Source organism: Molothrus aeneus, chromosome 2 (assembly GCF_037042795.1).
Source record: "Molothrus aeneus isolate 106 chromosome 2, BPBGC_Maene_1.0, whole genome shotgun sequence".
Classification (NCBI taxonomy): Eukaryota; Metazoa; Chordata; class Aves; order Passeriformes; family Icteridae; genus Molothrus; species Molothrus aeneus.
Genome location: NC_089647.1, coordinates 106,267,795 through 106,287,659, shown reverse-complemented (window position 1 = coordinate 106,287,659; position 19,865 = coordinate 106,267,795). Strand labels below are relative to the sequence as shown.

At 40.7% G+C, this 19,865-nt stretch overlaps 1 protein-coding gene across 5 annotated transcripts in view; it reads left to right on the top strand.

Annotated features, from left to right (window-relative positions):
* Positions 1-19,865, top strand: part of DMD (dystrophin) — a 1,043,102-nt gene that overhangs the window by 943,423 nt on the left and 79,814 nt on the right. For 4 of the 5 annotated variants that reach the window (XM_066545462.1, XM_066545464.1, XM_066545461.1 and 1 more), the window contains exons 1-2: positions 12,478-12,604; positions 19,275-19,336. In XM_066545462.1, the coding sequence (XP_066401559.1) occupies positions 12,585-12,604; positions 19,275-19,336 (82 nt within the window). In that variant the 5' untranslated portion in view covers positions 12,478-12,584. Of the gene's footprint in view, positions 1-12,477; positions 12,605-19,274; positions 19,337-19,865 lie in introns of those variants that run through there. The other variant, XM_066545460.1, reaches the window with a different exon arrangement.

Here is a 19,865-nt window from a genome sequence, read left to right as displayed (position 1 = left end):
GATCCCTCCATCTTGTACCCTGAACCCCCATTCTAGAAACCCCAAAATCTACTTTTTCACCCTGTGATAAATTCACTATTATTCTACTTAATTTGTCATGGCTTGCAGATCTTCATATAATGTTGGTAACTTGCTCCATGGGTCATAATCAAAACCACAGGGGCATTCTGGGCTCTGTGCCAGGGTCTCTGAGACCCCTGGCAGAGGTCTTGGCTCTCAGGACAGCCAGAGGGATGTCCTGAAATTATGCAAAAAGTTTGTCTCCTGCAAATAGCCATTTAAAGACCTGAGAGCCCAGTGGTGCTCTGACATCTCCAGTCTGGAGCTCTGCTCATCTCTTCAGCCAGTTCTGTGGCACACTTCAAGGACACTGACAAAGATTGTCGCTGCCTTGCCTTCCCTTCCCTTGCGGCATCTTGCAGATTTTCAGCTTTCCTCAACTTGCTCTTTAGTAGATCCTGCCAATAACAGTTAGACATTTATACCCAAACATTTCCTTAAGTCACAGCTGCTCTGTTCTTTGTGGAGAGGTTAGACAAAAAAGGCAACCAACCCAAAAAACATCTAGAAAACTGCCTCCTCCCTCGTTGTCCAGACTTTAGTTTTCTTGAACAATTTGCTTGCCACAATCTTTCTTCTCTGACCTCAGTCTGCTGCAAGGCTCTTCATTCTCCAAAACAACAGCTCAAATATATTCTAATTTTATACTCTTCAGGTCTTTTAATACTCACCATATTAAAGTGATGTGTATCAAGTAAAAGCAGTTGCCTGCAATTTTGTTTGTTTGTTTGTTTGTGAAACCTTCCTGAATTACATAGCATATCCTTTTTGTCTTAACTAAGAAAATAGCATATATGGTGGTGAATAATGAGTAAATCTTTTCAGCAAAATAAGAATAATTTGAGGGTTTTTATCAATGCAAGCCATTCATAAGTGTACCATGCGCTGACAACCTTTAACACAGCTTCACCTCACAGATTTCCACAGCCAGTGATACCAAACAGGTGGCAACCCCCAATCAGTGCCTTGTTATCTCTGAGGAGCTTTGATCTACCTAATGTATAATAAATAAGATACTGCATTTTAATAATCTTGTTGCTTTCATATCACTTGTCTTGCAAGTTCTTATTTACAAAAACTCATCCTGACATTGTTGGGTTTTTTTTAATTAGATTTTCTTTGATCATTTATTTATTTCACCACACCTACCAGTAGACAGATGATACAACAGCTGGAAGTTATTATACTGTATATCCACTGCTTCCCTGTCCACCTTTGTCCTCTTCTTGTGGCTGCAAAAGATGTAACCACTCTTTTTTTTTCATTCTACACCACAGAAGAAGCTGAACAGATGATCATCTTAGGTTAAGATATTGGCTGACAGAAAATGCAGTTAAGCCTAAAATTCCCCTTGTTTTCTACATGTACTCCTCACTATAAGGCCATATTATCCCATTATGCCCCAGTAAAGACCAATTTTTTGTTTTAACCAATTAAATAAATTTGAAGAGACTCCTTTAAATTAGTATTTTCAGTTCTGCTCTTCATATAAATATATAACAATCTAGGTTTGGTGTTGCAGTACTTTTAGCAATTTAGTACTCATACTACTACTCAAATTCCACATACTCACTTGTGGTCAGTCTGAAAGTTTGAAGGCAGGGAGGATCAGAGCAAATCTCTGTTTAAAAGGCACTACAAAGCCAATTATATTTACATAATATATAATAATATAGAATCACAGAATACTGCTGCATTGCTTATGATTAGGTATTCTTTTTATTCACTGAAATCCAGTGCTGAATTTCTCACCAAACTATGCAATGTCAAACTTAGCATTTAATTAAATGTTAAGTTAGAAAAAGAAAAACTATATAACAGACAATTTTGCTCTAAAAGGTATTTAAAATTATCCTCATAATTGCAAATTATGCAAAAAAAAAAGTAGAGAAAGTATGATTTTGGCATAAAGACCTAAATTAAGAAAATAAGAACTGTCTTTTTCAGTGTTGGAGTTGGTGGCTGATTATATAAACTATACTCATCTAGGAACAAGTTTAAAAAAAAAATGAAAAATGCATCAAATTGTTTTGAGCGAGAAAATGGGATAGTCTGTCAAAGCAAGAACAATGTGTGCTCAGTGAGGAATGCAGCCAGAATTTGTTTGGAAGCAAAATTCAGCTCAGTGTGTAGAATGCAAGGCACTAAAAGGGTTAGAGCATCATCACTACACGCTGTGTTCTTGCAGCTCACAAACTTGGCAAGATGCAGAAGTGTTGTGTGAATACACAGTCCAAGGGAGCAGAAGAATATTCTTTTGTATTCTACCTTTTACCAGTTTCTTACAGAAATTTCTACCTAAACCACTTCTTTTTATATAAATCTAAGAAAGAAAGGCTGGTATGCATTGGGAGTGCTTCCTCAATTTTATAACTTTGTAAAAAATTCTACCAGTTTATTAAAAAAAAAAAAAGTGGAAATAATAGTTGTTTTCTTAGAAAATTTGACTGCTGCAAACTTTGGAAATTACATATAAAGTATTCAGCAAATTTCACTGGTAGCGACTTTGTTTTGTCAGATTAGTTGCTTTCTGGACAGAAAATTCCCTGCTTAAAAATTATTATTTGGATTATCAACTGATTTATTTGTGAAGCTCATCACAAAAGCCTGAGGATCTAGTGCAGCAAAGAACTTGTGACTGTCCTGCATGCCAGGTAAATCCCAGGCATTTGAGCTGGCCTAGAACTCATCTGGCTCCCCAGTGTAGGCAGAGGTTGTAGCCATTTGATGGATTTATTCTGCAGGCCCAACAAGTTTCAAAAAGATAACTTGTTTTTTTCAGCAGTTCAGAGGCATCAACTCCTACATTAGGCCTGATAATTTGAAATGAAAAAAAGTATATTTTTAGAATCAAAACTTATAAATGTGAAGGAAGCCATGCTTTGGGTCCACAGGAGCACTAAGTGGGAAGGAGAGGAATACCATGGCCTGCTGTAGGTATGGCCATCCACCTCTCAGCGGTAAGAAAAGGGTCACTGTGTGAAATTTGGACCAAGAAATGGCAATTGTTCTCAGGGCAGATACACATAACAGTGTAGCTAAGATAATATGCCACTAGAAAGTTGAAACAGCCAAAACATTGCCACATTTGGAGAGTTGCTCCCTCTTGGCTATTTCATAGACTAAATCATTTAATTAAAAGGCAACAGAGACACAGCCCCACTGGCCTGGTTTTCTCCAAACTGAAAGGAAGTTTCATGTACAATGTTGACAAGGAAATAATTAGTAAAAACAGTCCTTTTCTTCATCTCTTATCAAACATAGTGTACTGCAATCCACAAATAATTGCTTTTCTTGCATAATTTCCCTTTTAATTATTTTTTAATTTTAAAGCTCACTGAAGTATAATGTTCACAATGAAAACTATCAGAAAAAATAAAATATGGCATAAAGTAAAAAAGTATTTATTTTGGGAATGGAAGACTTTTAATGATGATACCTTACAAACAAGAAATAAATTTCTTTGGTTTGTTTCCTAAAATGCAATTCTTAGACCAAACCATAATATGGAAATCTGCTAAAAATAAAACTCTCCAAAGGTTTTAGTTTAGTATTAAATACCCTGGTTTGAAAAAAACCAGTGGATTAGGGGGGCCTAATCCTCCACTCTCTGCTTGGGTTCTACTTGGCAGAATTCTTAGTCTGTCAGCTTCTGCAAATCTTTGCAAAATTATATTTATCCTTAATAAATTATTTGCTCTGTTAGTTACCCTAAAAACAGAACAAATTGAGGGACATGGGTAGAAGGACAATAATTTGAAAAATAATTGCAGTAGAATTTTAAGAATGAGAATGAAGAGCAACTGCAGCAACAAAATGGTGGAAAAGTAGCAAGAGATCCATTTCTCAACACTGAAAAAAAATTAAATGTCCATAAGCAAAATAAATTTTATTGCTAAAGTACAAAAGTGTTTAGAAATCACATCTTAACCCTGCATAAGGTTGTAGGTCTCATTTTGTTTTATTATTTTCTCTTGCCTGATGTGCATTAGTATAAAGGCATTAATTAAAGTAGTGATAATAATTTTCAAAATGACAATTTGTTCTGAAGTTGGCAACCACCGACCAGAGCTGTTGATAGCAATTGAAGAAAAATTATTTACCTGAAGAGAAGAACTATGATTTAAAACAGCAACTTTTTTTTTTTTTTAATATGGCAAACTGATTTTGTTATTTTGGGATTAGAGATGAATGCTCAAACACTTGGAGTGTTTTATGAGACAGAAGGTGTGACTTTAGAAGATCCTTCTTTCTGACTTTAATGCAAGGTAGAAAATCTTCCACACAGTACACAATATGGTACCTATGTATTAAATTTATGCCAGTATGAAATGGCAAATTCTGGACACTATTAAATAAACAAATTGTTTGAGTGCTGTGCTCTGCATTTACAGTGTACAATGTAGATACAGAGAAACCTTGGTTTAATTTAATACCTTCTTTTTTCCCTGGAAGGAAAGTGACAAAAACTGTGTGATGTTTCTTCGGCCTGATAACAGGAAATAAGGTATTTTGAACTTTTAAAATAATCTGTCTCTCTGTGTCGTGCAGTGAGGGAGATGATGAAGATGGGTAACTTCACTTAGTGCTAGCAATAGGAATTTTCTCTTTAAGTCTGGACTATTTTAGAAAAAGCTGAAGATTTTTATATGGTAGATGTGTAGGCTGACATTTCTGATAATGTGTTCAAAGGAGTTAGATGTAGCAGCAGGAGTCTAAGAATGTTAATATAGACCATAACCAATATTTAAACCCTTAATATTTTAGGGTTGCATGGACTGTTCAGCATTTAGATTGCACTTTTGAAAGCAATTTCCTAAAGAAGCAGTAAATAGTTCCAAATACAAATGTTTGTTTAGTTCAATGGGGAAAAATGCTCAGTATAATAAGAAAAGAAGTATTTGGCTGATTTTGAGCTAAACACATTCACCATTGTTCTTGATTCAATACTGGACTATGGAAGGTCCTTGAATTCATCTGTGTACCTTTGATCATAAATGTCAAGGCTCTTTGATGTCTGCTCTTTGGGCAGACAAGGCATTTCTGATTTTCATTGCAAATTTTTCACAGTGAAATTTGGCTGTGTTGCGAGAAAGGAAATCATCATTTTGCATGTTTATTCTTTCCCTAAGAGATTCCATTTTCTGTTAAATAACTGAGACCAGAGAACTGAATGAAAGTATGCCAGTAGAATTGCAAGCTATTTGAGACCTTGCTGAGATGCACCATGAGATGTTTGCTGTCTCAACTGTAACATATGAAATACTGAAAGTGCACCTAGACATTGAGTTCCATTAAATGCTGTTATTAGGCTTTGATAAGCATGAAGTTTAAAATGTGCAATGTGGTTTAGCAAAACTTTTTCCTATCAGCTGGCACCCACAGGATTCTTCCCTGAATTAACTTCCAGCTACTGTGCTGGGGATAGGAGGAGCCACACAAAGATATCTATGTGTAAAAGCTGGGAGCATTGCTTTGTAGGGAGAATCATAGTAAAATTAAGTAAATGGAAGGTACAGAAACTGTCTGGAATTATGTGGAGCATGTGCTAAAGCATAAATGCTTGGACTTGCCACAAGATACTTAAATGAAATCCACTTACCAAGAAATAATTTTTATCTTACCTCAAAATTCCTTTATATCCCTCTTTACTGAAGGGTTTAAATGCTAACATACTTTTAGATTCAATTAGGATAAAATAATATCTGTGCCCTAGGACATGGCTCCATTATAGCTTCTGCCTCTGGAAGCTCCAGTTAATGTAGGCATCTGTGTGCCTGTAGTTGTTTCAAATGCCTGTATAGAAACACTGATTTTCACTCTTTGGCATGGACAAGATGAGATTGTTCCCACTTGTCATTAAAGGGTGCTGCCAGAGCCGTATGAACAATTGTCTCATTTTCTAGCTAAAGCAAAGCATTTTTTTTCACAGGATATTGTTTAGAAATGAAATAAAAAGAATTTCAGAAATGGCAGATGTTAAGCTTTTGCTTTCTGGATTTCTTTTCTTGCTGACCTCAGGTTGGGAGTAGTTGCTCAACCCTGAACCCGAAGCTGCATTTCTATGCAAATAAATTATGAGAAATGTCACCTGGATCAGATGAAAGAGTTAGCCTGGTTGGAATTACTGGTGAGGCCAGTTAGGTGGAGCTGCCTCCTCTGCCATCAACTTCTCTAGGCTGGTTCCTTCCCCAGGTGCAGTGCTCTGCTCTCTGGATCCCCACGTAGGACATTTAGGAAAGGAGAGCAAAGCAGTCTTGCCATGCAGGACTAAGCTTTGCTCATCTTACACCAGATTATTAGGAGAACCTAAAGTCTGCCTAGTTTTGAAACTCTGCCAATGTGATTTACCAGGAAGGGAGAGCCATCCCTTTCTCACATTAAGGCTCTGTATGGCTCAATCAAGGGAAAAGGTTAGGACTAAATCTCAAACTGATCTTTGCTAAGGTCAACAGCCTCAACATCTCTGGGAAGAGATGAAAAAGCCTTGTGTGTACATAAAAATAGGCAGGGCCTCTTGAGTTTGAATTATATATTATGCATGGTGTATTATAATCACTGATGAAACAACAAGGTAGCGAGGACAGGTTCAACAAATATTGAAAAGCAAGAGGAACTACAAGTTTCTGTGAGAACACAGCAAAGCATCCATTGCTGAAATACAGGCAGAATACAGACAGCAAAACACGAATTCAATAATTCAAAGGTGCAAATTCTGGCCAACTAGTGGTCTGGCTGGGAACTTGTCTGTATATAGCTGTCATAAAATGCAATAGATTTCATTGTTCTCTTCCTTTACTACCTAACTGCAGCCTTACCATTGGAATATCCTAGTAAATAATCTTCAAGCATGATCTCAGTGGCTTTTTTCCCCAAAGGAGTATTTTCTCTTCAATATGACTTTAAAATAAAGTTTTAAATGTAAGAAAAAAAAATCTGTTTGTATTATATTAGTCACAAAAAATAGATTCAATAATGTCAAAAATATGTATATTATGGAATGCAACACAACCAAAAAGTAAATAAGTACAAAAAAGAAGGCATTCTTTTTTAATGTCTGTGGAAGCCTTTGGAAGAGGAGGCAGCTTGTTAGGGATTGGGAATGCAGGGTGAGCAGTAGCTAGGATCAGGTTTTCTGGTCCTGAGTTAAGGAGGACTGCAAGATACAGAGTTTCTTGATATTGAGATCTCTACATTGATAGGAAACAGTAGAGAAGTTAATGATTTTGTAAGCCAGCTTTTGTGTTTGCAACACATAATTTCATGCATAGAAAGAAAGATTTTGAGGTGAAAAGAGCGCCAGTGAGTGAGAGAGTTTATGAAATCCTTCTTATTTTAATCCCTCCAGGAGGCAAAACAATCATTTATTTCCAACTGGGCATGCAAAGAAAAGAAAGAAATGGAGTTTGTCTTTGCTGCTTTGTTTAATTTATCCTTATTAGACTGCATTTTTTTCTCAACCCTACTCCCTATAATGATAACCATTCATTTTGCCAACACAGATTCCTCAAACCAAGAATTTACTATGGTCTAATTATAGTTTTTCAAGTCTTATTTGTGCATTGTAAAATCAGCAGGCAATTTTGTTTGACCTAAGTTTTCGGTTGGCAGATTTCAAATCTTCTTTTTTAATAAAGATATATATATGTATATATATATGGGGTTTTTTCCTCCTCTCAGCTTTCCAAAAGCCTTACTTCAGAAGGGGTTTTACTACTTTTAGTTTTCTAGCATTATGTCAGCATTTTGCTTCTCGATCTCCTGTTTTTGGGACTATTCACACTCCAGTTCATCTCCATCCCAGAAGAGTAAGGGTTACTCCTTCTTTAATTTTCTTTCTTTGCTGTGGTTTCTTATGGAAGGGAGAAGAAAGCTTTTGCTATTTACAGGAGCTTACCTGAAAAGCTCATGGCGCTGGTGGGATCAGGATGTGCTATCCACCCCTTCCAGCGATGTGTGCAATCATACCCAACCTCAGTCCCACTCTGCTCCCCTTTTCAAGGTAGCAGTAGAGACTGAACACTCTGCCACTGTCACTATCACCTTAAAAAATAAATGTAGCCTCTCGAAATTTTCCTTTCCAAGATCTCATCAGGCTTGAATTCATACATATATTTAATATATTCAAAATGACAGGCACCCTCTCATTCACCTTTCAGCAACAGCATGCAGTGTGGTGCAACATAAGGCACACACAGGCTGCTCCTGAGGCTCCACTGTACCCATCTTGTAGGGTGACTAAGATTTCACTTTTAATCAGGTGTCCTTACTGTAGTAAAAGCAAGTACAGCCCAAAGGAATGTGAAAGCTCTGCTGCTGTGCATTCAGCAGGAACAGAAGTGTTCCTGCCACACGTGCCAGGTACCAATACTTTCCATACTAGGCATTATATTGCTGCAAGCTCTGTAATATTTACTGCAGAATTAATTTAAAAATAAATAAAATATTTTTTTTTTAAGAGGATACATCTTCCTCTGTCTATTCCAAGAATATCTCAGTGAAAAAAATTCTTGAGAGCTCCATTTACCAGTTACCTGCCTTGGAGTGCAGAGAATGAGCCCTGGGTACGAAGAAGCACCAGCTTGTCATCCTTCATGTGGGACAGAGGTTGGGTCTCCCCCTGGACAGGGAGTGGTAGGCTCCTTCCCCAGTACCTATGGTGTAAATGATTGATTTAAAGTATACTGAGCTCTGAATGTTTTACTAGTTCTTTAATCTACAGTGCAGTGAATGGAGCATTTCAAAACTATTTTTTTCGTTGCATTTACAATATTTTAGTGTGTTTTCAGTGGTAATGTGCAAAAAAGGCAAAAAAAACCCCAAACAAACAAACATAGCAGCATCCAAAACCAGCATTCTCTTCTTGGCTTTTCTGAGAGAGCTATAAACAATTTCCCAGACACCATGAAGGTGTCAGCCCTTGGAGCATATTTAAGACACATGAACCAAGAAAGTGCCATTGTGGCATCCTAATTGATTTTTAGCATTTATTTATACCAAGAAAAAGAAAACAGACTCAAACAGTATAACAAATTAGCCAGCACAATACAGGATACCACAATATCTTCTCAAATGCAAAGCAAAGTAATCCACTGTCCAGATAGCTGAGAAATGGTAAAGCCACACTTACAAGGAGGCTACACACTTCAGAGAGCTCTGGAAGTAAGACTTAACTAGTAGGAAAATGTTCTATCTTCACCTTCAATGACAGTAAAATTAAAGAAATGTCTCTTTAGTCTACCTTAGTTTTAGGCAAGTCCCAAACCTTTCCTGCAATTGGGTTTCCACATCTGTCTGTAACATGAGTGATGATGCTAATCTTGTACATAAAACTTACAAAGATTTATACTCAACTGTTAATGCTTAGGAACCAATTATTTTATGTTAATATAATTTGTTTTAATGTGTACATGACTCTGGCTCTTTGTTCATCAAAAAGGGACAGCATTCTAAGAAGAACTTAGTAGAACAGAAAAATTTGCTTTCTGAAATGCAGAAATTCCAGTGACCCTTTGGACAGCAAGCAATGCAGTCAGACTGACTACAAATCCAAGTCTTCCTTTTATTTTTCCTTTTTCCTGAAAGAGTTTTGCAGTAATAAGATCACTTCTAAATATCATCCCTCATTTTTTAGGCAGCCATGATTTCCCTTTAAGCACCTGGTGTTACTAAATGTTGAAGACGTAGATACATTGATTAGATACAGTCTAGGACAAAAGAACAATATAGGAGAAATAAACACTGCTCTTCTTCTGATTAAATTCTCTATATAGTGCATAAGTTGACTGAGTAGCCCTTGCATTAGAAAAGCACCACAGGGTATTAAAACTCTGCTTACTCTGTAATCCTGTTTTATTATTTATAGGGAGGTGACTATCTTTTATCAAATAAATGGCTTAAAATTAAGTATGGTATAAAAATTGGCTTCAGTTACAAATGCCAAAGACAGTAGCCATTTGCACTGCAAACAAAATATATTTATGTCATAAATTACAGGTATTTAAAAGTAATTTGGAGTAAGAGTGGTAATACTTGGGCACATTATACAGCAAAAATATAATTTTCAGGTCAATCAAAATAGCTAAAAGCTTTGGTGAATTTGAAGACAACAATCAGAACTACATTAAATAGATTTTTTTATACAAATCAATTTATAAAGTCAATAGGCCTTAATCCCTTAATCCTTCAACATTCTTGTTTTGCCCTGGATGTTCTTGAGTGAGTAATAGTTTGAGTTGGGAGATCAAAGGGTTAATTTGCTTTTCAATTGGAGAATGACTCAGAGTTACCCTTTATTGTAAAAAAAAAAAAAAAAGTGATGTGTGGGTGTAAGGTAGGGAAAAAGAGCCAAGAAAATGGATTCACTAATTGGGGTTTTCACCTGCTGTGAGTCTAATTGAATACAATGCTTTAATTGTAACTCAAGGAGAAAGAAGATTATGCAAAGTATGAGAAATTCAGACCGGTTTTTAAATTCTTATTACTTGGCACTATTGTATGGGAAAGAAGACCAGCATGATAATAGCAGCATCAAGCTTCTGTTAAGGCAGGCCAGGAAGCTCCAGAAACAGTGAAAATTGAAGGAATGTGTATCAGGGAATCAGTGCTAGATGCTTCTGAAGGAAAACAAACCCCTTTTGCTGTGAAACGTCTGGCCTCTGGCTGCCCCTCCCTTTGTATGACACGAGCAGCTGCTCTCTCCTTGTGGGGAACCCTGAGGTTCCTCCCAACTAGGGTGAAAATCATCCTATTTTAGACTTAAGGAGAGTTTTGTCACTTCTTAAAACTTGGTCAAACATGCAAAAATGTGAGACTGCTGATATAACACAATTGACAGCCTTCAGCCAGTTTATCATGTCAAAACTAAGATATAGTCAGAGCAATCGATGAAATACCAGGTCCACTAAATTAAATGGAAAATTCACAGTCTAATGAGTTTTAACATGGCAATTTATGTTTGCACAAGAATCACTCCTCTATTTTCTTTCCATATTGGCGTAATATTACAGATTCAAGGTTACTGAAAACTGTGAGTTAGATCTGTTAAAACAACCTAAATCATCTAGAAACTATTAGAATTTAACATTTAATTCCAATAATTTTTATATTTACCCTTGAGGGCCTGAGGGGTTGAACCTTGAGCATCTCTCACATTAATGCTTCTAGAAAAAAAAACAAAACTGTGGGCTTTCCTTGAACTGCTTGGTAAACTTTTCTTAAAATCAGATAATCCAACTACCTAGAGCATCAAGGGGAACCCTAAATTTCCTGGTGCTTAGGCTAACACCCTCCAACTTCAATGCCTACTGACATCCATGTAACAGGGGTGGGATGAATTTTCCATGCTTCTAGGTGTGCATCTTCCCAGTGTAAAAACAGGGAGATTCTTCTGTGCATTTGAAAGACTTCAATTTGATATTAGGAAGAAATTCTTTGCTGTGAGGGTGAGGAGGCACTGGAACAGGTTGCCAGAGAAGTTGGAGATTCCTCATCCCTGGAAGTGTTCCAGGCTGGATAGGGCCTTGAGCAACCTGGTTTAGTGGCAGGGATGGTGGAACTAGATACTCTTTAAGGTCCCTTTCAACCAAAACCACTCTATGAATCTGATTTGAAAGACATTGGTTTTGGGTTGGCTTTACCAGGAAATCACAATATGTAAGGCTTGAAAAACTACTTGGTTATGGGAAGGACTGGGAGCCTTCATTAGGGGAGACTGGCCACGCTGATTTGAAGTGCTTGACAGCAAAAGGAGATTGTTGGCTTTTTGTAATGCATGGTTTGTGTAATGCATATTGCGTAGGAATTAATGCAAAGAAACATTGCAACAGGAACTCGGTGTGAGCAGAACTGTTTCCTCTGCACTGACAGATCCAGGGGAGAAGCTCACCCTTCCTTCCCTGCAGGGCCAAGGCAAGCCCTTAGAAATGAAATTACCTGATTTCACTCATGAATAAACCACTCAGCATTTTAAGCACCAAAATTAAACGCTGAGGGAAAAGGGGGGGGGGGGGGGGGAAGTGCAAGTTAAGGCCCATTTCAAATCTGTCTAGATTCGGTGCATATTTTAGCTAAGTTTTCTTCCCAAGCCCGCTGAAGACGAACTGATTTGCCGCCTCTCAGCACACGCCTCTCTCTGGCCGGCCGGCCAGCGCCAGGGCAAAGAACACCCAAAAAAATAAAAAGGAAGTCAGAGGAAACCCCGAGGGCTTCCTCCAGAATAGCTGCACAGCGCCGGGGAGACCGGGGAGGGGCGAGGTGCCCTCAGCCGCCCCGCAGCCGGGATGAGGGGGGAGGCTCGGAGCTGAGGGCGGGCAGCGCCGGCACCGCCGCCGGGCGGGAGCGGGGCGGGGCGGGCAGCGCCACCTCCTCCTCCCTCCCTCTCCCGCTCCCTCTCCCTTTCCCTCCATCCCTCCCTCGCTGCCGCCGTCCCTCCCTGCCGGCGGGGCGGCCGCAGTGGCGCTGAGCGGTTGGGCTGGGCGGACGCGCTGTTTCTGCCTCCGCGGCGCCGCCGATCCGCCGCCGCCATGAGGGAGCAGCTCCGGGGGTAAGGGCGATGCGGGGCGCGGGCGGCAGGTGCCGGCGGGGGCGGGCGGGGGCGCGGCCCGGGGCCATCCCGCGCTCCGCGGCGGCGAGCGGCGTGGCCGGCCGCCGTCTGCGCCGGGCGGGCGGCCGTACCTGTCATCGCTTACACGGGAAATCGCAACTTGCCGCCGGGTTTCTTGTGGGAACTTGAAAGGCCGTTTGGTTCTGTGCCTTTTCCCCGTTCCCGAGGCCGTAGTTGGGCGCTGGATTCGCCCCGTTGGCACACGTAGGAGATGGCGGTGTGAGCGGCACGCACGCGTGGCGCTAACTGTGCCGGTACCTGTACCTGTGCCTGTACCGGTGCCTCTACCTGTGCCTGTACCGGTGCCTCTACCTGTGCCTATACTGGTGCCTGTACCTGTACCCATGCCTGTGCCGGTGCCTGTACCTGTGCCGGTGCCTGTACCTGTACCCATGTCTGTACCGGTGCCTGTACCTGTGCCTGTACTGGTGCCTGTACCTGTGCCGGTGCCTGTGCCGGTGCCTGTACCTGTGCCCGTGCGGGCTGGCGAGGGCAGAAGCCGCGCCAGGGAACGGCGGCGGTGCCGGCGGGGTGCGATGCGCGGGGCTCGCCTCGTTGCTCCGCAGGTTCCGGGGGTAGCGCGGTGCTGCACGGCGTCACCTGCGCTGAACGTCGCCTGTGGGGCAGCTCGGGCCGGGCGTGAACTTCAGCGGAATTCCTGAAAGCGAACCTGCTCGGGGGTGTATGGCTTCTTTCTCCCCCGTAATTTCATGCTTAGAAGTAATCTTTCAAGTTAATAGGTAGAAGAGGCTGGGAGGGGATTCCCTCCGGGCGGTTGCACTGCAAGTGCTGTATTTCTTGTTGCTATATGGCACCTTATATTGCCTTTTAATAGCTGCTGTAAAACATCTTGCAGCCTGGGACACCGGAGGTGTCTTGCACTGGAGTTGGGCACAGAGGTGGTTTTTGCAGGTGTGTTGTGTGCAGAGCTGGGGAAACGAGGAACCTGGTTATATCAGGGATCTTTGACCTTTTTAGCACTAAAGAATTGTTCAAGGCCATCGCTTGTCTAAGCCTAGATTTGACAAGACCCTGCAGTGAAATTGCTTTGGCAGAAGTGGAGAGGAGAGGCTTTGGAAAGCAAATAGATCAGCCGAGAGTGACAAGCCGGGGGGGCAAGGCTCACCCAAACCAAGTCACTGAGCGGGAATCTTTTCCCCTGACAGAGCAGACAAAATAAATGTTTAACATCAACGGGAGAAAAAAAGGGTTACTGTTCAGTACTTGACAGCTGATATTTGGCCCTTCTCCTATTTTTCATTTCCAGTATCGGCAAGAAACTTTAATATGTATCGGTGCCTGCCTTCAGCAGTCTGATAAATCTTGCAAAAGCCAATAAAACAGGCTAAAGTCAAATTCCTGCTGAAGAGACGCTGATCCTTGGCTTAAACAGAAGTAATCTCTGCACAGATCAGTAGTCTCTAGATTTACAGATGAAAACAGTAGTTCTTTGTAAAGCACAAAGGAGTGCCACCTTTTTACATTGCTAATACTTTCCATAGCACTAACTTGTTATAGCTTAGGAATTAATGAAGCACTGTAGAAAGAGAAATATTAAGTCTTTCTTTGCAATCACTGTCATCTTCCGTTGAAAATATTTTTCTCTTAAACGGGAGGTAGTGTCTATTCATAAAAGCTCTTTCAGTTGCATTTAGGTTAGTTTAGTAAAATCCAAACAACTATCATGTTTACTTTGGCTTTTTGACAACGGTCATAAGGTGGTTGGAGTAACATTTGATTCATCGTAAAGACAGAAGGTGAGAAGTATTGTAAATCGTGTTGTTTGAAACGAGATGAGTTCAGAGCTTTGTACAATACCACTATAATTTTGGCACTTTTTTGTGAGTATATGTGACTATTTATTGCTATGCGATAGAATTTTTTATTCTGTGTACGTTTATGCGTTTGCACATGTTGTTCATGTCGCATTTGCTAATGTAGGGTGTGGGGAGAAGTGCAGCAGAACTGGCTCTGGTATCACTAATGAAGTGAGCTGTAAGAGTTTAAAAAGGACTCTGCAGTTGCAGCCTAAAATTCTGCTCTGGAGCTGAGCAGTGAATACACAGGACCTTTTTTTCTTTTTTTTTTTTTTTAAGGGGTGAGGGAGAAGAGATGCAATCAAAAACAGTTAAAAGATTTGTGAATGTTACAGCGTGGCTGGTGCAGGAATGTGGGGGGGGATTTGTGCAAGAATTAGGGTGTGGGGGAGCATTGCTTTCAATTCCTCCTGCTGCTGGTGTTGCTCAGAAGTAATATAAAAAGAAAGAAGAAAAAATAACTGTATTTTGTCCAGACTGATCAAGTCATAACAAGGAAACTGTAATTCAGCCAGTGTGTCTGTTAGGATATCATCTCTTGATTTCAGGTTTCCAATCCTGTGTGTTGTTGGCTCTGCTGACAGTGATGAGAGACAAATCTCTCTGCTGTTGGCAGAAACAGAGTTCACACAGGCATAGTGTGACAGAATTCCCTACATAAAAATTATCCTTGCTAATATAATATAATCACCCTTTAATGAAGTGATCCTGTGGTTCCCAAAGGATGTATCAAGTGAACACTGTGCTTTCATCCCACCAAATTATCAGTGTGTTTAGCGTGCCAGTCACACTTGCACCAAGGTGTCACCACTGGCCATTGCTGCTCATCTTCTTTTCAGGCCCGGTTTTAATTTCCTTTCCACTTTCGCAGCTCAGGTCAGGTGAGAAAGAGGAAAATAAGCCAAGTGAGTGCACTTATATTTTTCTTTGTTTCAGAATGCCTTTGATTTAAAAGCTAGTGATCAATTTAGTTGACCTAAATGTAGAGCCAAATTGAAAGATATATCTTCTGAGCATGTGCAATATTGCAAAACTGCTAGCTGTGTGTGCCAGTGTCTTTTTGTGTTGGTGGCTTGTTGGAAAAGCATTTTGAGTACTTATTTCTGCACATACTCTTACTCTGCTTCAGCTGCTGCTAGTCAAGAGGACTCAGACTACACTTTTGATGTCTTCCTGACTTGCAGACTGTAAAGGGCCTTGTTCACCAGAGTTTGAAACTCTGGCAAACACTTTGCTGCAGATCTATTAAGGATGCTACAGCATTCCCAAGTGTGGTTGAGGCTGCCTGAAACTGCTGAGCTGGCATTTCACTTCAGACGGTGCTCACAAGAAGGGCATACACACAAATCCTCCCCCACCGGTCCAACCCCAGAGCTCACAATTAAATGGCCTTTGAAAATGGCAAAGAGGCTTAGGAAGAATAGCCTTGATGGAATCTAACCTTTCCTGGACCTGCCCTTGTGTGCAGAATAGTTGATAATTTTCCGAGCTGATGATGTTGAGAGGCGAACGCCTTTTAGCTGGAGCAAAATATCTGCAGCCTTCTTGTGTTCTGCATGTAAAGTACCAGCAAAGTCTGCCCTGGCTCCGTACGGCCACTCAACCTCTAGAGTTGCCTTCCAAGCCTTTGCTTGTTCCTGCAGGAGCACAGAGGGGTGCTGAGGGCTGGCCAGCCCATTGCCAGGGTTGGGAGCTGGGTGGTCCCTGCCAGGGTGGGATCCAGCAGCTGCAGGGCACTCTGCCCCATGGGTGCTCACTGCTAGGGAGCTGCTGGGGCAAGAGTTAGGGGCTCTACTGGCTTGATTTTATGGTCTTACGAAAGGAATATTTCCCCTAAGTTGCAATGAAGTTTCAAATTAAAGCGAAAGGGGAAATGTACCGGCCCTGCAAATTCAGTGTTTGTTACTTGAACATGAAGCGGATTAAATTATTCTTTACAAAATGTGCATTTCCCGTGATAATTAATCTTATACTATGAAAGAAAACCACACTGAGTAGAGGTTTGGGGTTACTGGTATTAAAAATATCTGAAACCAATTGGAGTCCAGTGTTTCTTTGGCAAAGAGAATTTTATTTACAAGGTCTTACAAAAGCAGTTGTGTACTTTCAGCACTAGTAAATGCTATAAGATTAAACCATACACGCTAAACTCACTGGTACGTGGTTAGGCATTACGATAAAAAATAAAAATAAAAAATTCAGTAAATTACTCATTGGCATAACTTTGATTTTTTTGTATGGGTTTTTCATACAAAGAATCCCTTTTTTCTTCTATCCCACACAAGCATGGAATATGTCCATAATCCTATGTATATATATTCACCTTTACCAGATATCTAATGGCTTTTAAACGTTTTCATGGGAAATCAGTTTCTTGTAACTGTTCACATAAATTCTTTTACTCGTTTTTGCTGCGTGATTCAGCATACAAACCATGGTACAGTTCCTGTTCAAATATACCCCGCTTCTGGGGCTGTCTGCCTGTGGGGAAGCAAGTCAGGCTGACCAAGCTCATGGCTGGGGAACTATTGATCTGAGACTGACCCTGGGTGCAAACAAACTGCAGCCCCTGGTCTGTAGGTGTGAATGTTTGTTTGGGTCTGCGACTGTTCACCTGAATCGGGACATTTCTGGCTACGGGGTTTTCTGCCATGAATGCACTTCCATCTTTTCCTTTGGAATGCTGCTGTATCAGAAGAGGCTTCTTACAGTTGAGTTTTTAGGCATGAACTGTTTCTGTTTTTCTTCAAAAATACGCTTTATACCTGGGTGTGATAAAAGGTTCTGGTGTTGCATTCTCCCTGCAGAACCTGCCCACTCCAAGCAGGATGGGAAATGCAGGAGCTCAGATGCAGGTGACCCAGATCCACAGGTTTTCACTTGAAGCTACCTAGCTTCTGGGAATAAAAACCAACCAACCAAAAAAAAAAAAAAAACCACACCAGGCTGAGATTTCTGAATACAATTGCCTCCATCTCTCTGTGCAAGATTCATTTTTAACAGAGCAAAGTACAAGACTGGTTTACTCTTGTGGTGTTCTTCTCCCATTTTCACTGCCTTCAACCACTGCAGGAATTGACAAGGGTTGGGAATGCTGAGACAGGGCTTGTTTGAAACCCTGTGCTCAACTAGGGCAGCTCTACAGTTGATTTTTTTTCTTATGCTTAGTGCTTGTGATCCCTTTCATTCTTTCTTGTAGTTAGAGAGCAAAATCTGAAAAAATTATATATAGTAAGCTGCTGAACATATAGAGGTTACTGGGGCAGTAAGTATTCACAGGAATCAAATAAATAGCCTGTCTTTTAAGGCCAAAATTAAATCGTACTAAAAAAACCTGGCACAACTTTCTTTTTCCTTGAGTAGAGGTGGTGTTGAAGTGATACATTGGAAGTTTTACCTCTTCTTAGTCTATAAAGGGTAAATGTGCACTTGGGAACATCAGTGCCTCAAAATGAGAACTTAAGGACTGTTTGTTCTCTGAAACAACCTTGTTGTGTCAATGTTCCAGGGCACAGTGCAGCCCACAGGTGCTGCTGGGAGGTGGTTTGGTCTCCTGGAGGTGGAAGCTGTGTGCTCCAGGAGCTCCACAGTGCTGTGGGTCAGGTCATGCTCTTCTGCATATGTTCTCCAGAATGATGTGTGCATGTTGAAGCCTGTATGTCTGCTTTTAAGTACAGAAATGGCAAATGTATTTGCTAGTAATGGTATGCTACATACATGTTCCTTTTTTTCTTTAATGGAGACTCACAGTTGTCTCTTAATACAGCTGAATTCTGTTTGCGTTGAACGGACTTTATTGGCTACAGGAGAGATAAGGAGAATTTTCTTTCAAGCCCTCTATGTTAATGGAAACATAATCATGTTAGCTATGCTGTCATTAAAAAACAAACTCAAAAAGTATAACCTTAGGAGACATGAGTTGCTACTACATCCACTAACACTTCATTCTGTTGACTTTCTCACGCTGCCTGTCCTTCGGCAACACGTTGTGTTGCAAAGCTGGAGGCTGCTGACCTCAATGCAGAGATTCTCCAATTTACATTCTGGTCATACTGCAGCATTTCATAACCCCGCTCCAGCTTTTCCCTGGCTTCCCAACAGCTCTGCTGCCAGACACTGCACAGGAACCTCCAGGGCCAGGGAAAGGGCCTGGGAGTCCCAGGAAACAAGCAGAGCAGCCAAGAGTCTTTGCTAGATGAGATTGTTACTGTGGGGTGCAACCTTGCCCTGGGAAGCGGTGTAAGCTGCTGGTGGATCAGAAGGCTGTGGCTCAGGGAATTTATCACAAGTGTCTGAACTGAAAGGAAGGATTGGACCCACTGCATTGGGTGGTTCTTACTACTACATGGGAAAGGGTTGAGAGAGCATGTAGGGGAAAGGATGTCAAATACGGATCTCAGTGTCTGCTCAGAGTTTCCAGAAACTCTTTAAGAACTAAGCCCTCTGAAATGTCTGTCCTTTAGTTTGGAGCAACTGGAGAATGACCGGTACAAAGCAATGAGTTCTTAAGAATTGATGGCTTGCAAATTCCTCAAAACATTGACATACTTGCTGTCTTTTTAATTAGCACTAATTAAATTTTAATTTTATTTCATGAGTCCTTGCCTGAATAAAGCGCTCCAGGTTAATGCCTCTCCTTGAAGAAAGACACGCCTGGCACTGCTGAGCCCCCTGCCAGGGCAGCCCAGGCAGTGGGCACAGATCTGGCACCGTGCTCTGATGTGCAGCCTGCATCTCTGCTGTGAGATGGAGAGAGAAATTCTCTTTACTAACTTTCATGTTTTGTGTTGTAGCCATGAGACGCAAACGACCTGCTGGGATCATCCCAAGATGACTGAGCTTTACCAGTCATTAGGTAAGGCATATCTACCAGATGTTTGGTGCTTTTATTTTATTTTTTTTCTTTCAACTGAATGATTTGCTAAGGCAAAGATTTCCAGAAGAAGCAAATCAAAATTAAGTGAAAGAGAGAGGCAGAGCTTTCACCGATGTTAAAATTTTCTGCAAGGGAAATACAAAAGGCACACATTTCAAACATGCAGTAGAAAAGAAATTTATTTCATTTAGCACATTTGGAATGTACACTGGGTTTATAAAGTAATTTGGGTGTATTGTTACAATCTTTTTGCTGAAAGACTGGAACAGAAGTTAGAAAAAAATAATCCTGAATCTTTTCACTGTCTAATCTGCTTTACAAAAGGCACATGAAAAAATCAAACCAAGCTGCTGTTAATGTTGACTTTTGGATGGTGGGAAGCCAGTTGAAGCAATTTGCCAAACTGTGTTACCACTGCTTTATTTTTAAAGCACTTTCAATACTTAGAAGGCATAGCAGCTGTCATGATGTCATTTTGAATACCCAAATTGCATGCTTATTATGACTT